This window comes from Onychostruthus taczanowskii, unplaced genomic scaffold (assembly GCF_017590055.1).
Source record: "Onychostruthus taczanowskii isolate IOZ18803 unplaced genomic scaffold, ASM1759005v1 scaffold5, whole genome shotgun sequence".
Classification (NCBI taxonomy): domain Eukaryota; kingdom Metazoa; phylum Chordata; class Aves; order Passeriformes; family Passeridae; genus Onychostruthus; species Onychostruthus taczanowskii.
Window position 1 is genome coordinate 11,412,215 of NW_024502568.1, and position 18,565 is coordinate 11,430,779.

At 39.7% G+C, this 18,565-nt stretch overlaps 2 protein-coding genes across 2 annotated transcripts in view; one reads left to right on the forward strand and one right to left on the reverse strand.

The window, feature by feature from the left end:
* Positions 1–787: 787 nt before the first annotated feature.
* Positions 788–16,306, reverse strand: DCLRE1A (DNA cross-link repair 1A). The gene is made up of 9 exons (XM_041415941.1): positions 15,217–16,306; positions 12,203–13,687; positions 10,750–10,883; positions 9,472–9,590; positions 7,813–7,956; positions 6,784–6,929; positions 5,696–5,850; positions 2,164–2,305; positions 788–1,527 (listed from the first exon to the last, which is right to left on the reverse strand). The coding sequence occupies exons 1-9, from the start codon at positions 15,629–15,631 to the stop codon at positions 1,361–1,363; spliced, it is 2,907 nt and encodes a 968-aa protein (XP_041271875.1). The 5' UTR covers positions 15,632–16,306; the 3' UTR covers positions 788–1,360.
* A 262-nt stretch (positions 16,307–16,568) lies between these two features.
* NHLRC2 (NHL repeat containing 2) overlaps positions 16,569–18,565 on the forward strand; it is a 32,614-nt gene continuing 30,617 nt past the window's right edge. Inside the window, exon 1 of the mRNA XM_041415390.1 lies at positions 16,569–16,930. Within this exon, the coding sequence (XP_041271324.1) occupies positions 16,768–16,930 (163 nt within the window). The 5' untranslated portion in view covers positions 16,569–16,767. The remainder of the gene's footprint in view (positions 16,931–18,565) is intronic.

Below are 18,565 nucleotides of genomic sequence, written 5' to 3' on the forward strand. Positions count from 1 at the left end.
TATGCATGATGCAAAACAAAAACTTCAGATTCCTTTGAATGCTTAATGTAAACTGAAGCATTTAACAATGCCTTATGTCAGTGAAATACTCATTCACAATTCTTGTAGTACAAAGAATCTTCTTGCCATCAGTTCCTCACTTATTTCTCTCACAAGACAAATAAAACAAGTGACTTCACATTACAGAGCTCGTCACTCAGAAACAAGGATCTGTTTATACTTACATTGATCATTATAAAAGGTCTTTACAACATAAAATAGCATCAAGGATTCCAGACAAGCTGCTCTGAGGGGCTGAGGAATGACTTTTTACATGCCATTACACCCTGGAAGTTTGGAACAGTTTTTACTTTAGTGATTAAAATTTTACTAGTGTGCCTGCATGCAGCCACATACTTCAGTACATAAACACCAGGCAGATGCAGAAAAAGCAGCACTGGATAATCTGGTAGGAATCAGGGCAAAAAATGCAAAGTGAAATTTACCTTTCTGCTGCCAGTGCTAGTATTTGCCTTTCTTGTTTTTCCAGACTTCAGGTGACAAACCTGCATATAAACAACCCTGCAAACCCCAGTGGAGATTACATGGTGAGGAACCACTTCTGGGCTTTGAACACCTGCTGACAACTGGCACTACACAAGCAACTTTATACAAGCAACACACACAGCACATTCACCAAAGATAGTGCAGACAGGTTGTTCAGGTTAGCAGCTCTGGCACTGAAAGGAAATGCATGTTGCTCAGAAAGAACACATAGGCATAAGATATATTCTTTATTTTAAAAAAGATCACTAAAAAAAGCAAAAAATCTTGAGCAGAATGTACAAGTGTCTTTTGTAAACAATTGTCTAAAGTACATATGCTGCAGGATCCCAAGTCAATACTCTCTCACAAGGTAAGGTTTTTTTAACAAGATTTAAATCACAACAGTCAGTCCTGCCTCATGAAATGAGCTTCTCTGAAGCCTGAGCTGACAGCATGTGACATAAGCTTAGTATTGTCTCATTTATTACAATAACTTATTTGCAGAAATTATCCTGGAGACTGTTGAATCCCCAGCATTACACATCTGAGCATCTCCACAACCTGAGGAAAATTAAGAACAGGGGAAAAGGAGTAAGATAAAAATAACCTAAAATATGAAATTGCAAAAATGGTATGTTATGGGGAAACAAAAAGTAGTAGATACACAAGAAAGCAAGGTGCCTTTTTTTCTTTTCCCAAATTGATCTTTCTTCAAAGAACGGCAGTTTAGTCCTCCCTAAAGAAAGCTTCATGGAAAAGGGAGATAAATAAAACTCACAGAAACTCAATTCCCATTCCAGCCTACTTCCTTTGAAATATACATTCTTCCTTATATTTATTTATGCCTATTGCCCTCGGTCATCCAGTCTCTAAAATGCATTTCCATCAAGCTTCTGTCTCTCCAGTCACCAACATTGACAGTGGGGATGATTTTCTGTGGCTTCAACCACTGAACAAAATGCTTCATTTCCAGGTAACTGCTGTGTTCACTGTAAGGAATCCCTGAAATGAAAACAAATCACAGCCATCTGTCAGGCCACTGAGCTTCCTCCAAGCCTTCCAGCTAAGAAATACTTTAGATAAAAGAGTTTTTTCAATTCCTATTTGGGATCTCAAGTTTATAGCAAAGTAAAAACCACCTCCCTCCCTCCCTCCCTCCAATTTTCCCTTCTAGGAAAATTACCTTGCATTAAGTCACCAAGTCATTCATCAGTGCAAGCTAAGCAACATCAATGACCTGGTTAAAGGAATGTTAAGGGTTTTAGCTCCACTCACCAATGAGAACTGAGAGGAAAAGACACTCTCTCAGAAACAAGTAAGACACAATGAAATCTTGGCTCTGGAACTACATTGCCACCAGCATCAGTCAGGCCAAGACTCCATCCCTGAAGTCTCTGCTTGTATCAGGTGAAAGTCTTTATTTACATGACAAGGACAGGTGCAAAATGTATGTAAAAATCTGCATTTATGGTGCTCTCGATTACTCATTTCACAGATCTCTCCTGAAGAGATCTGCTCAGTTTCTCAATGAGTTACCAGAAAAAGCAGCAGTTACAAAATCAGTAGGAGTTTCCAGAATAAAAATAGGAAAAGCATCCACACAAAGCCAAATGTACTGAATCTTTGCCACTCTTATACCATATATAGTGATTTTTCCTCTTGTCTGAGGCTTGATATCCTCCAGAGAAAAGCATGAATCAGAGTAGGTCCACCCCGTAGGTTTGAAAGCCAGAATTTGATCAAAATTCTCAGAAAACTTATTCAAGTGATCTTGCAAGCTCTGTAAAAAAAAAAAAATAGCATATACTTAATCCCATTAAATAGCTAATTAGACTACAGGTTGGCCATTTCATGATGGAGAGGATTCAGACTCCATTCTATTTTCATGTGCTGGTGTTTTTGAATTTCAATGATCATCTACCTTGCAATTATTAATGACAAATATTGACATTTGCAAAACAACTTGTCCCTTAGGATCTCAGTTTCTTCATTTGAATTAAGAACATATGCACAGCTATGCATTACAGATTAGAACACATAATAATCACACCTTCTAATAAATCTTGCTCCACAAATCCTTCATTTCCTCCTCTAAACTAGAGGTCAGCAGCTGAGTGGAGATAGAAGATGGTGAAATGCTGCTTCAGTGCAAAATCATCACAGAGGTTTTGACACCTGCTTATGCCCACAAGTAACCAGATTTAATTAACCTACCCCAAAAAACTTACAGCAAGCCAGTGCACGAGCTAAGTATTGCTCTGAGCACTAAACCATGTTTTACCATCCCTCCAAGACAGGAAGGAAACTACCTCTCATCTTCTTACTCTAAAAAGAAAATTACCTTGAAAAGGTTTTCAAGTATGTACAATCCTATGCCTGCATAAAGCAAAGTCAGTATTGCTTCAAGTTAAAAATAGAAAATCAATTTAATGTATCCTGTATAAAATGTTACAGGCAAATTCCTAATCTGAAAGTCCTACAAGGTTACAGAACTCAAAATCAAACTTTATATTAGCAGGAGAGAGAGGAATACAAAATAAAGGCTGATTAAAAAGGAGGGTAGAGGAGGATAGATGGGCTGTGACAGAAAATTACCTAACGTGTCAGACACTTGAGAACTCTAAAACAGGGCAGCAGAAAGCTGCCACGTTTAACAACACCTTCAGTACAATGTCCAGCAGCAACATAGAAAATCCATCAAACCAGGTACATAAAAGAATTTTTAAAAACCCTACCACAGAAAGTATTTCATTCAGCAACAGGAATTATGGCTCACTGCTGTGACTTTCAATATACTGGAATGTTCAGTCCTCACTTGATTAAAGGTATAACTGTAGCAGTCTAATTCTCCTTCACACTTCATTTTGGGAGTATTAACATAGATTAAGGTAATTATTCACATATTTTCTCCCTTTGCTCTAATGAAATCTAAATATAGTACTTCAAATGCAATGATTATTATATTAACAATGCTAATCCGCTTTTGAGTTTTGTTATAAATCAAGAGTGTAACAGTCACATTAAGGATGCAATTTCAAGTTTATTAAAAAATTATGTGTGCATTTCAATCACTTTCACTTCCAACAGTCTCACCTCAATGCCAGTACAAGACCTTGCTGAGTTAAACAACATGAAAGAGTCACAGACACACAGAACTCAGTTCCCTGGAAAGTTTCCACCGCATAGTCGAGTTAGGCAAAAGCCTCAACTTTTGAGTTACAAAAAAATTGTTTGTTGCAAAAGAACCATGCATGCATTTTGGAAAAGATGGCCTCTTTCCCCAAAACAAATGACTGCTGTGTTTGCTCATAACAAGTCCATTTTAAATACACATTCCAATTTCTTCGTTTATTGCTTTAGCCAACTCTGTTCTAAACCCTCACCCTTTTGAGTGGAAAATGTATTTCACTGCTACACCAACCTCCTTCAATCACCATGACAGCCTGATATTCAGAGTGTCACTAAAGTCAGCAGTGTACACAAACAGATTCCAGAAGTTAGGAAAATACTCAAACATGATTAAATATTTAATTTACAACCAGCCCTAACACCACTTAAACTCATCTGGCTTATTCAAGAACAGCCATTTGTCAGTATACACAGCAATCCCTGCATTTTACTGAGGTAAAACCAAATACTGCAGTGAAGTACCACATCTCTGGGGTGTTTTTTTTTTAATATTTTCTTAATATATATCAGATCCAAAAGTAAGATAAATGATCACATGAACTCATCTTTAAGCATTTAAAATTCTCCATATTTTCCTGACAGTACATTCCACTCCGGCACTCTTCTAGCTGCAGCCTCATTGGCACTCTGGCAGTGACCCCAGCATGCCCAGATTCCATGGACACAGCACCACTAATGATGGCACTCAACTCCACACCTGAGGGCACAGCCCCAGCACAGAGGGCCCTGCTGTCACACCAGGACTCTGACACACTAGATCATTGTGCCTTTCATCTTTCCTGGCTCTTTTCAGGGTCCAGGCATGGCTTTTGTCACACTGGAGATCTGTCTAGAGCCTCCTGATCTCAGAGGTGAGACCCTGCCTGACACAACTGCCTCCCTGGGGAAGTAAAGCTGCCCTTGAAGGTTCCTTCACCCCTGAAAGCCCAACTGTGTCAGTATCCATGCATGCTGGGACAGGGGACTTAGCAACCCAGAAATCTGCAGAAGAGACCAAAATCAATTCCTGTTTAAGACAACACAGCACACTAAAAATAAATCCATACATATTTCCATTACTCATTTTCTGCTCCACCACAGAAAACATCATGGAACAAGTTAAAGCATTAAGATACTGAGTTCCATCTCCTGCTGCTCCATCCAAACCATATAGCCTTTTTTTACTCCTTTTTAGGTCAACTCTGACCTTGACTAGTCCTGCAGCTAAATACCATCTTGGTCTGAAGGATTTGCTTGAGATGGCACAGCAGGCCTGAAGCAAAACAGGAAAATTAATCCAAGCCTGTAAGGCATAAACAGCCACTGTTTTTTTTCCTTTCTTCCAGGTTACTTTAATCTAGAGCCTGCTGCTTTACCTTACTGCCCTTCAGTATTTTGTCTATTTAGAATAACCTAGGAATTAGTCACCTTTCCAAACTAAGAAATTCCCAGAAAAAATGCTCAACAACAAAAACTCAGTATCTCAAATCTCAACCAAATGTGCATTTGAAATCAACTTAGATGAAATAGTGTTTTAAAATTAACTGGTTTACTTGCTTTTGTAACAAATATTAGAGAACTGCAATAGTGGGTCATGTTCATAGGCTGCCTCAAAACAGAGGCTCACAGGCAGAAAATCCTTTTAGACTTTTCCTACACTGGACCAGGTAAAAGACAGGCTGAAAACAGGAACTCCATGTCACAATATATTAATTGCTAAGAGGACAGATCAGGCAGTCATTACATAAATCTACTTCAAAAAGGCCTGCAAAGAGCAGGTCTTTGAACAAGCCTCACCTTATCTTGTACAAGTACCACATCATGTTTGGAGAAGTTATTAATGTTTAATTGCATTTAATTTTCAATGTGTTGCTACATGTCAAAGCCCACTAAATAAATATGATCTGACAAGAGGTTAAAAGGCACCAAACACAGCACTGGTTGGGAGGAGCCAAGAGAATTTTACTAGCACATTCATCAACAGTCCATTTTCTGATCTTACCTTAAAATTAATTTGCATCATGGGAAGAACATGAAGCAAAGTACCCTTCCAGTCCACACTGATGAGGGAATTGACAGTTGCTGACTCCAAGCACTGCAGGGTTTTGTATTTGTCACGGGACATACTTGCTTTTGAGCCCAGAACTTCAGCAATTGCTTTAGGATTCATTAGGAAGAAATCAGATAAAGAAAATGGTAAGAGTTCTTTTTTGGTTTGTTTTACTATTAGAAAAGAAAGCCATATTCAACAGAATATAGTGTTTTGTATTCTAACATTAAGAAGAGAGTCCTATAATGGGTGTTAAAAACCTTTGTCCCCAGCATTTTAGCAGCAGAATTTTGTATGACAATTGCAAAAAGAAGGAAAAGCACCTTGATAAATTCTAAGTCACATTTCTTCGGTAGAATGTTACTGAGGTGAACTGGTATTTACTCCAAAGATGCCAGAAACGTTCAGTTTTTGGAATATGTGACAAACAGCCCACACTGAAGACAGACTAAATTTCAGTGAGAGTAAGACTTGTATTGATGATTTTAAATATGCACAAATGGTGCAGATCTGCCTGCTCTGAAGCAGACATTTGGGCAATCATGTTGGTTCCTGGTACAGTAACTGAGTGAAGCACAGCACACAAGATCTTCACTTAGTCAGAAAAGATATATAATATAAACTGGAAGGAAAAGCTCAAAATAGAAGTCTAGTCTAAGAATAACATCCCTTTGCTGTTTCTTGAAATTATTAACAACAAAAAATGTCAAAAAGACCTCATTTATTTATTTCTTGAATCGCCCTTAGCAATTTTCGCACCACAATCAATTAAAGAGGTTCATATATAAACTGGCCACATGTATATTCAATGTGGGGGGAAAGTTGTAAACATGGTAAAACACTATTTCTTTCAGAAAGTTAAATCTTGTTGATTAAAAAACTTAAAAAATAGCAGGAGGGTTAATAAATACATCTAATTTCTTTACACAATATCTGAACATTCAGACTAAACAACCTTTTGTATCTTCAAGAAAGCCATCTTGTAACACCAAATTAGACATTAAATTAGTAATTTGATACAGTACACTTCTTTTACATACCTAAGAAAACTTTTTCTTTTCCAATGGAATAAGTGCCACAGACAACTAGAGTTCGTGGGTTTAAAGTCACTGTCTCGAAGGCAATGTTGACAGCAAACTGGATAACCTCTTGTTGTGCAGGAAAAGTGTACTCAGGGCTACAGTATCTGGGGCAGGGAAACAAAATAGATCACTTTGTTACAAAAGATAAAAGACATCTGAAATTACCATGAAGGCTCTCAAAACTCTGTGTACACAGTAAGTGAAAAAGACATTACTCTTCTATATAATAGCAGTCTATCAGAAACACTGAGGTGCCCAGATGAAATTGTTGCAACAAAAATGACACTGAGCATATATCAGTTTTCTTTACAGCTATTCACTCTCTGGGACTGAATTGTACATTTTCTTCTTCATAAATACCAAATGCTCTTCCAAGCTAGATATTTCTATCACGTCTTCACTATATCCTTATATCTATTTTTTGTCATACAAACAAACCATAATATAAGTCATTACTCATTCACAGAAACATATGGAACAGAAATGAAAGTCTGCAGCTGGGCATTAGTCATCATTCACACAAAACAACTTTATATAAATGAATCAGAGAAAGGTCTAATGAAAACTCCCAAAAGTGATTCAGCCTTTTGGCACTCTCACCTTTGAATTCCTTCACACCTTTTTATAATAGAGTTGAATCCACTGAAAACTAGTGTTCCATAAACCTCTTGTTTTAAAGCTGAACACTTAATGTACGAATTTTGGCACCCTGAATTTAATACCACTTATAAATAATATGGTGATCTGAGCAAATACTTCAGCATCTTTTCCACCACTCACTTTCATTCTCTAATGAAACAGCATAACCAATGAACAAGCTACACATACTTTTAATAAATCTGTTTTTATTCAAAACTAAATAGAGCTAAAAAACATTATCACAGCAATGTCATTTACACTTACATCTACTTGGTTCATACTGAAGCCTTACTGAACTGAAAGGACAAAGAATAAATTTTAAAAAAAATCAATTTGCAGACCACTTACGTGGTATCAAGGTAAAGGGTGTGAACTTTCTGGCCCATCAGAGCAGGGTAGCGCTCCATGGAAGGGTCTGCTCTGAAGTCCCCTGTGTGAAGAATAACAGCCCCACTTGGCAGGTAGAAAAGGATCATTGCTGCACCTGGACAACTGACACAAACAAACAAAAAAGCCCCACACAAATTATGTCTACTCTCTATAATGATAAACTACTTTAAAAGATAGACCACCTTTCAGAAGTAGAAACACATGCAGAATAGCATTTTAAATCATAGCTACCATACAGGCTAATTTAGCTAGAAATTCCTGATTTCTAAAGGAATTCTGCAGCTAATCCTATGGCCACACACAAGCTTGAGTTCTCACCTGACATGGAACGATGAAACAAAAAATCTACATCAACAGCAAAGCAATCAAACGTTAACTGCCTTTTTGGGATGCCCCACCTTCTAGGCATGGCACAGATCCTGCCTCAGTTGCCATCATTCTGTTATTTGATTCAAAGGGGAATCAGCACACCAAAGAGAAGCAGCAATCTTGCTCAAGAGAAACAGAACTGCATTGCTGCAGATTTATCTTCCTTCCTGCAGGACCTACTGGAGCATTTTCTTTTACATTCTACTGGCAGATTTTAAATGTTGTTCTAGATCCAGAAGTCCCTGGTTACAAATACAACTCCCTTACTGGTGACAGTGAATCCACTGTGCCTTCTGCAGCTGCTTGCCAAAGCTTTCTGAAGGGCAAGACTGGAAAACCTGAGTGGGACTATTTTAGATATCAGTCACCTGCAAAGGATAAATGAAATCTCAAAAAAAAGAAAAACTGGCATGAAACAAAGTGAAAAGGACAGATTTGGTGAACCCTTCAAGAAGCTGAACTTTGTATCTAAGGTATGCACAGCTTTTCAATTGGAGCAGAGAATCAGAGGGACAAACAGGAAAAATGAGAAGTACACAAATTACATAAGCAACAAGGCTTGCTTCATTCCTAGAGAGGGTTCTCAGAGAACTTAATGGAGTTTTAACTCTCCAAGAACAAACAAATCCTACACTAAGCAATGTTCAAACCAGCTGTGACATAGTCCAGCATTTCAATATCTGTACTGCAGGGAACTTTTTAGCCATGGGCTTTTTTTTAGCTAAAAAAAAAGTACCAAAAGGCAGAACAAGAGCACCGGACTGGAAGTCAGGTGGCACTGAACTTTAAATCCAGCATTACCACAAAGTGCCAGTCTAACAGACAAAATCACACCCTTTATCACCAAACTCAGTAGAAATCTTGTCCAGATTTCAAAAGTCTTCTCTTCAAAGTTCAATTTTCAAAATGTTAGCTATATTATGTCTCTCACAGGATCCAAAGTACCACATTTTTATTTAGCTCAGGATTTCTCTATCATCAGTTCAAGGTACAGAAACCTAATGTATCTGATAATCAAATCTACTAGGTTCCCAACTTGACACCAAAAACCAGGAAGTGTTCAGACCACTAGAAAATCATTCAACCTGCCAAACAAAAATTATGGAGCTACATGTGGTTAACACAACATACAGAAAAAAAGTTAAATTAAATTCAAAGAAACCCTGTTTCATTTTTGAGGGTAACTCACCCATTTCAAAAGCTAACTACCTGTAAGAAATTTTCCACAAGAAAGGCAGTGATACCTACTGATTGGCATCGAGCAACAGCACTTTGATCCCATTGACCACACACTCTGTGTCCATGGGCAGCACGTGGACATACTGCTCCTGGACTCGGAGCTTGCTCTTCACCAGATTGCCAGTTATCTGCAACACAGACAGCATTTAAAACAGGAAGAAAGTCTAAAAGAAGCACTGTTCATTTCAAAACAAAAGCTCTCAAAGACAGACTGGCTTACAAAGAAACTATAAGGCCCTGGGCACAACCAAACCTTTCAGCGGTATTCACTTCCCAAAAAGCAAACTGAGAAAAGCTGTCTTCAGATAGTAAACTTTTAAAAGCCTGTCAACAGGCTATGGATTGGAATCAGAGAGGAGATAAACAAGGAGGAAGAAGATCTGTTGCAGACTGTCAAGTCAAGAAGAAGAGGCAGGCAAAATCTTATTTAAACAAGTGAAGAAGTTTCCAGGTAACAGACCCTTGCACTTTATCATGGAGTTCTGCAGTCACTGCAACTGCAAGGGCAAGACAGGACACAAGCGTTCCAGGAAACTTCCAGAATGAACCATAAGTAGTTTTTCTGATGCAAGCTCGGGATGTGTTGATTAGGCAAAGTGCCCTCCCATGTTACAAGTAAAGAAGAGCTGGTTGGACATACAACAGCTAATGGCAGTCATGGCCATTCAGCAGCCCAAAGTACAGGACAAAAAGCTCAGTCTAAAATAATTCCACTTGCTTAACGTGGAAAAGAGATGCCTCATGCAGAATCTATTTCAGGCTTCCATCACTGAAATAGTTCAGAGAAAATGGAGCCAGATTCTTCATGATGCACACACACAAAAAAAAAAAAAAGCTACAATGAAAAGTTGCAAAACCAGAAATTTCAAATGTATTATTAGGGAAAAAAAAATACCAAACCAGAAAAGGTAAGCACTGCAACAGGTTGCAAGATTTAGTAAAATCTGGCCAGTGTTCAAAATTTGACTGACAAAAGCCTCCCTGCAGTCTGATCTAACTTTGAAGGTAGACCCACACTGTGCAGGAGACTGGTCTATGTGACCTCTAGAGATCCTTTTTAAACCTGATTCTTTTTTTCATGGTATCTAGGAAGGGAAGTTTCACTAATCCTCTTGATCAGTCAAATTAAGGTAAGGATTTCTCACAAACAAAATGCACTTTCCCCTGTACATATCCACTGACCCAGTAAAGGACCCCAACCTTATCTTCTATTTACTTCCATCAGTACAAAAGTGAGTACAGCTGCATATGGATATAATGATATCTAGTAATCTTGAAAAGCCTTACCTTATTACAGTAGATTGGAAACCTGAAGTTTTTTGTTAGTCCACTGTAGTGGTCAGAGTGAAAATGAGTAAGGAAATAAGCTGTGCAGCCTTCAATTTCTCCATACTGGAAGGCATCAACTGTAAAACCAGTTCCTACAGCAAAGAGGGAAGAGAAGCCAGACAGTAAACATGCAAAGTTCAGAACCAATTTCTAGCCACATGTTGCTTTTGGGTTTTTTTCTTTCTTCCCAATTAAAAGATAATAGTTACTCTGCATACAATTGAAGAAGCCATTGAAAGATTAATGTGTTTTGTGTATCAGTCAATAGTTGCAGAAAGAGATTTTTCACTTACTAAAATAAAAACTTCATAAATTGCTCACAAACACACTTTCAAAGGCCTCCCAAATATGTTGTTCAGCTGCCCTCTTATAGAGATGGCAACTGGTTAAGCAAATAAGACACATTTATCTCCATTCAACTGGTATTTTTGGACGTTCACATAGATTGAAATCTAATATTAATATTTTAACACTAAACAGGTAACTGCAGCTTAACAGAACTGCAATTCTTCAATTATCCTAAATGTAATATTTCTCTTAAAGCATGCATTAACATAATTATTAAGCAAGCAACCTGGGGTTTCTCTGCTGAGATGAAACATGCCTGACTTGCCATTTTATGCTTTCAGTGTTCATATAAAGATGTTGCATAAAGACAGATGTATAGAAGACAACCCTTCTCTCTCCAAATACTTCTTTTAAATGAAAACATACCCATAAACACTCTTTTTCCATTGGGTTACACTTTCTTAAAACCACCAAACAGTGCACAGAACTAATTCAGCTGGTGGCACTCATATTTTTCATTTTATGTTACACAAATTTCCCAGTTCTTCTAGGAGAACTGGAAAGAGTTCCACTTAATTAAGGCTAGAACTAAGTCAAAGAACCATAGCAATCTGATCTAAGTAAAAATCCCTAACCAAAAATCCCTCAAGTGTTTGAGGGGTTACCAGACCCAAAACTAACTTTAGTGGTCCTGAGCATCTGAAGCTTTTTAAGATGCTGAACCATCATCCTTTAATCTACGTAATTGCTCGAGGAGACCCTGAGAAATTCTTGGTTGTTTTCTTACCTAAACTCTTCTGCTCTGTTTTCTTTCTTTGTTTTCATAGTTAAAATGAATCATGTCTCTAATGCTATTGAAGCTCAAAGGCAAAATTAAACTCAACTCTTTTACCTTAGTGTTAAGGAAATGAGTGCTATTGACAACACTATTTTCAGGCACAACTGAAGCAATGCAAAAAATTAATTTCAGGCATTAGGAGCATGTATTAACCAGACACACTTTTAAAATAATTTAAGAAAGCAGTTATCAAGAGTAAAAATACTGAAGTCTAAAATTATGACAAAAACACAACACTCCAGCCAAAATAAATTAACCTCTAAGAAAAACCAAGTTACCTCTCACCTGGTATTTTCTTGTAGAAGGGGCAGTGTTTTTTTCTTGGTTCTTCACCTGTAGTAGCTAATTCTTTAAATTTTTTTCTCCACCTTCGTTGGCCACCAGAACATACATCTGCAACGGCTTCATTTTTACTTGACCTTTCTGTAACTGCTTCCACATCTTCCACAGACGCCTCAGCCTTCCTTTTTTGCTGTCTGGGCCTCTTTCCATTAGGAGATACTGAACTTGGTATCTGCCTTTTCTCATTCAAAGACGCCTCTCCTTTGCGCTCCTCCTTTGCTTTGGGTTTCAACCCAAAGAAAACACCAATGTCCATTTGTTTAAGTTCTTTGGCAGGACTGGATTTAGTGCTCATAGTTGCTAATGAAAGAGATGGCACTGATTTAGAAGAGATGGGGCTGGGAAAGCACACAGCAGCCGTACTAAGATTTCCTTTTTTCTCCACTGCTGTCTGCAATCTCTCCTGGCGAGCTGTTTTATCAATTGCACTGGAAGTCATTTTATTTGAACCAGTTAAAATGTCACTTGGCTCCCTCAAAACATTACTCTTCTGTGTCAGAAGAGAGCCAGCATCTTCTCTGTCTAGCAGTGATGATGTCCCAGTAAAACTCACGGATGCAGAACCCAGAGCACAAGCACCAGCATCTTTTGACTCTGTGGCTCCTGCTTTGGCAGCAGAGGAAATCAATTCTGGCTGTTCAGCCTCCTTGTAACTACAAGCAAAAGAAGATCCACTGGCTACCACCCCTTGCTGAGGATCTAGATGGTTCAGGGTATGTTCTTTCCCACAGAGGGTTTCTTTAGTTACGAAATTTTCCATTTTTGCATGCTCATACTGAGGTTTCCTCTGTAAGAGAAGTCCATCAAATGTTTTAAATTCTACAGAATTGGAGTCTTCTTCTGAGTTCTGCACTTGGAATAATTTATTCTGTGATACTTTTACTTTTTCCTCCTCTTCCTCTTCACTTTCCTCAAATGTACTTAGTGGTGAGTAAGAAATTCCATAATCATTGAAGTCTACTCCTGACTGCAGCAGACTTGGCTGACTTGTATCTTTCTCCACACACAGATGTTTTCCTGTTTCACTTTCTTGAGAGGATGCAAAATCAAAAAATTCAAATTTACAATGATTATCTGCCATCTGTGGAAGCTGAAGAGTCTGCTGAGGTTTTTCAACACCTGCAAAAAAGGAAGTGCTTCCACTAATTATATTTAGAGACTTCATTTGTGGTGAACTCCGTACCATTGATGCACAGTCATCGTTTGGGGCGTGCTTTATTTCAGTAGAGGGCTTCTCATTCCCTGAGGTTTCCTCTGCATAACTTGGGGAGCAGCTGGGCTTTGCAGCAGTAGAACACATCATCTCCACAGTGGTTCCCAAAGGGTTTACAAGATACTCCCCTGCCCTGTTTGCTGCGAGCAGAAAATGGCTGTAACGCTTGTAGTGAGATGGAATGGTGGAGGTGCACTGCAGACCATCAGGACACTCTATGGAAAGAAAGAGTTAAACAAAGGAGCAATGCTAACACCTTTGTGAGTACAGTTGCCACAGTTAAAATAAAAATCACATGTGACACAACAATTAGGACCTTTTTCTTATAAATACAGCTGCTGGAGGACAGAAGGCACAAGTAAAAATTAATTTTCAAGCTACCATTGCTCTGAGCTGAGCAATGAGAAGCTTCCAGCCCAAAACCAAACAGCTGCTGCACATACAGCACTATGCCTGAATTATACAGCCCATTGTGAAGAATACTTGACCCTGTTCAATGCTGGGCTCCTGTAATCACATGGCTTCTGGTTTAGAATAGTCTCACATTCAAGCAACAAGCTCAGAGAAGTAGCACCAGAAACAGTCAGTACACTTCAAATATAAGCAGCAAACAAATAAACCAAACCTCAATTCTGAATTAACCTGAAATTCCATTTTAAATAGTCTGATATTACACACTAGGAAAAGAAAGAAAAAAAATGTTGTGCATTTACCTACATGAAGAAAACATTCAGCATTGAGATACTAGGAAAGAAAATCCATCACACTTTCCTAGGCCTTTCCCAGTAACAATTTGCCAGCCTAACTTTTCAGGCTTTTAAAGTGAATGCATAAACCCACCAGAAGGATTTTTCACCTGTTAATTATGGGAGTAAGACAGAAATGAGGTGTTAAAACACCTGTCTTAAATTAAAAGCACTGCCAAAATCAGCATGAAAGGACTTGCATGTCATTGCTCTGAAGAAGAAACTCAAGGAAAGTTATCAAAATATAAAAAGGAGAATGGCTGCATTACCTAAAACAGCCTTTACTCACGTTTCCTGACTGTATGCTTTCTGTTTTACAAAAGTTATGAGGCGTATTAAGAACATAAATTGGATACCTGAATCTCTTTAGCTATGGTATTTCCCCATGAAACTAGAATTTGGAATGTGACAGTTTTATTCCTCTTGTACAGAGCTCAAAAGAAAACAGCTGTCTTATGATACAGGAATGTTAGTCTCTATTTCTATATAAGATTTCTAAACCACAGGCTAACATTTCAAGTAAATTAGCATGTTTCAGCTTCCAAATGTCCATGGACAACTGAACAAATCACATATCAACACGAATACAAGATAATAAAATCTACACCTAAGGAGATAGAAGCTTCATGTCAAAAGTAGCATCCTTCTGCCTGAAGGTTCTTTTCTAACATTGTAACAGGTTTCATTATTTTAAATATGCACCTTCAGTTTGTTCAATGTAGTACTAAAACTTGATAAACAGCCAAGAAACTTTCTCAGAGTTTTGAGATTAGATTCTGAAAGGAGATTTTCATGTCAGGTTTCGACGTTTTTCACAAAGGAGCAAAAATTTCATATAAAAATAGGACTGATCAGTAACAACATAATAAAACATGATAAAAATCATACCAACCACCATTTCAGATTTTGAGCTGAATATAAAAAACGAGGTTTACAGCAACATTTCGTGAGACATTTGTAAGTTTTCTCTAAAGGCTTTTTTCTTACTCGACTTATACCTTTTTCAATGCGTCCTGGAGTTTCCAAACATTCATAGACGTGCCACTGAGGTGTCTGGACCAAGAGCAGAGAGAAGGGCATCTGGCAGCTGGGACAGAATCCATCGTGAACGGGCTTTGCATTTTGTGAGCTGTGTTCTGCCAGGCTACCCACGCTGTCCTGGGAGTGCACACTACTGTCTTCTTTACATTCATCCACATCCTGACCTGCCTGTGAGCCCTGCTTGGTTTTCTGAGGTGTACCAGTTTTTTCTGCGGATTTCTTTTTCCTATTCCTCTTTCTTTTTGGCTTGCCTTTGCCAACACTTACTTCCTGCACAGGAGTGGAGATGCTCTGTGAATTACTCTGATGCTTTCGCTTCCTAATGGATTTGTACTCCCAAATGTCCTCTTCCAATAACGCATCTTCAGACATGTCAACACATTAAATATTCCCCTTTCTTTTAAGCAACAGTTCACAAACCTGCCTTTTCTCCCGCTAGTATATTTTCTCTTCCCTCCACTCTTCACTATCTGAGGAAAAACTCCAGAAGCCCATGTTAAAAAAGCAACACTGGGCCACAAACCAAGCAGCAGTCCCTGATGGGACAGGAGCATGGTGGATCCTATCCCAAAAATAATTCAACGAGCCTCTCTTTGGAGATTTCCAATTTCTCCTGTTACACAGGGTCCGACTCTGCAAAGCCTTCCAGGGTGAGCCATTTCCTTCAGCTTGTCCCCAGCATCGTAACCTCCACCGGGCCTCGGCGGGGGCAGGAAGATTTTAAAAATTCCTGCCCGAGCAGGAAAAAATTTAAAACAAAACGAGGAAGAGTTCAGCTACAGGATCATCGTCGGGGTGTCCCGGGGTGCTCCTCCGGAGTGTCCCCCCGGAGTGTCCTGTGATGCTCCTCCAGAGGGTCCCGGTGCTGCTCCACGGTGTGTCCCAGTACCTCCGAGTGCCCGGGATGCTCTCTGGGATGACCCGGGGTCCCCCAGTGTCCCGGTGCCCCGGAGTGTCCGGGATGCCCGCAGGGATGTCCCAGCGATCCCAAATGTCCCGGGATATTCCCTGGATGTCCCGGCTCCCGCCGGTCCCGCGGGCGGCGCCTCCTCGGCCGTTTCCCGCCGTGGCCGCGCGTTCGCTTCCGCAGGTTCGTCACCGCGGCTGTCACGGATCTTCTCCTCTTCTCCCATAGTATGCCCCCCAAAATGCCCCACATCCCATCGTTTAAGTTACTGGAGCCTGGTTTCGACTTTTTCCGGCGCTGCTCAATTTTTACATCCTAAAAAAGCGTAAAACAGCCGGGCGAGATACGCGGGCTGTGTTGAATCTGCTGCGCGGGAATCTCCACTGTGGGCTCCCTCTGGGAATGTGCTGCTGTGGAAACCAAGGATACGTAAAAACACGGAATAAGTGAGGAGGACCGGCTTAAGACAGACGAGTTATTGCGTGTCTGTACTTTGTGCTTTATTTTGTCTATAGTCGCGTTTTTCCGCCCTGGCGCCCTGGGCGGTGCCGAATGTGCGGCGGTGAAGCGCCAGGCCGGTAAACAGCGCCCGGGCGAGGCGATGGCGGCGGGCGGGCTGGCGGGGCTCCTGCCCGCCCAGACACAGCTCGAGTACGCGCTGCTCGACGCCGACACTGCCCAGGAGAAGGAGAACCTGGTCTACCAGTACCTGAAGAAAATGGACAGCCGCGAGCGGGACCTGACGGTGCCCGAGCTCGGCGGAGGTGGGTGGCGCGGCCCGGGCGGGGCCGGGGGTCTCCCCGTGTGGGGTTTGCCTGGAGGTGCCGCTGCCTGTGAGGACCGGGCAGGGCCGGCCCCGTGAGCCGCTGTTTAAATGGCACTTGAACTGCAGGAAATGTCACTCCTGGTAGCACCAGGAGGGAAGGGCACGGCAAAAGAACCCCTTTAAACATCCTCTACCTGGTACTGGCTGGAAAAACACTTCCTGTAAAGCCTCTCTTCTAAATCTGTTCCCGTCTATACTGTGTATTTATATCTGTCGCCTGTGGTCATAGTGAGAACCTTACTAACTCTCCCTGCATTCTCCTGAGCTCTCCTGGTTTCCTGGAGCATCCCTTAGGATGTTCCCCAGCTCTCTGCTCCATGACTTAGCCGATCTTGTCAATTTTCACGCCCCGGGGAATACAAACTGTGCTGGAGATGTCATTCATCCTCCTGAGTGGTTTGCCCCTCTCACACATTTCTGTGTCTCTCCTTGTGGCAAGGGGGAAATCAAAATATAAGACCTTGCAGGTCAGGGTCTTTTTAATCTTTGAGAGTCTCCCTGCAGCTGTGGGAGCTTCAGGGTTAAAATCACACTTGTCATGGGAATGAATTACGGATTTTGACCAGTGGAGCAAAAGGAATGCTCTCTCTGCCTAGATTTGTGGCCCTGAATTGAATTTTAGCTTTTGCCTTACTATTGTTTCAGTGTTCTGTCAAGGCTTATTTTTTCCTCTAAAAAGAGCTCAAAGAAGTAGCCCATGGAAGGTATTTTAATTCTAATGAAAAGGGAGAAATGCTGTAAAATATATAAACTACCATTTTCTTTTGAAAAGTGAACAGCAAAGCTTCTACACTGTAGGAATAATGCATATACTTGAATTATTTACATTATTGTCACCAAAGCTAAATGTGTGTGTATCCATTTATGTTTATGAATATATGGAGATAGAGAACAGTCCTCCTCTTAGTGAAACACAAAGCAAGCCTCCTGCTGACTTGAGTAGGAGTAGCTTCTGGAGCTATAAGAGCTTATTTTCTGAAACTGTCAAAGTGAAAGTTCAAAAACTAGTTAGCTTTGCATTTTATCATAACTATCTTTCCCTTTTATAAGTTTCAGAAATGCTAAGAGATAATACTGGCAGACCACATTTTAGGATATTTATTCCTTGTCTTGATACTTCTGATGGGATCAGAGGAGGAAAGAATGTTTTCATGTGTCATGTCAAATAATTGACCAGGAGTACTGTTGTGCATATCTGAAAAAGTTTTCTTTCTTCCCATATGACAGAATTAATTGATACCTGTCATTTCAAACTCTGAAAATCAAGATCAAAGTTATAAGCAAAAGAATATTCCAGTGATCTCTGAAATGAATTCTTTACAGAACTGTTGGAAAAAAATCATTAAGAGTTTAACACTTCTAAACTTTTAGTAGCCTTTATGTGAGTTTTAAATAATTGATTGTTACCCAAATGGCTTGGTTGGGGGTTGAATAATGCAGATCATGTTTTAAAATGTATGAAATTTGTTCTGAGGCTTACATGTTCTTTCAATTAAAAAGTGCCTATATAAAGATCAAAAATACATTTTCAGATTACAATGAATCTTACTAATAATATTTTCATTTACTAATT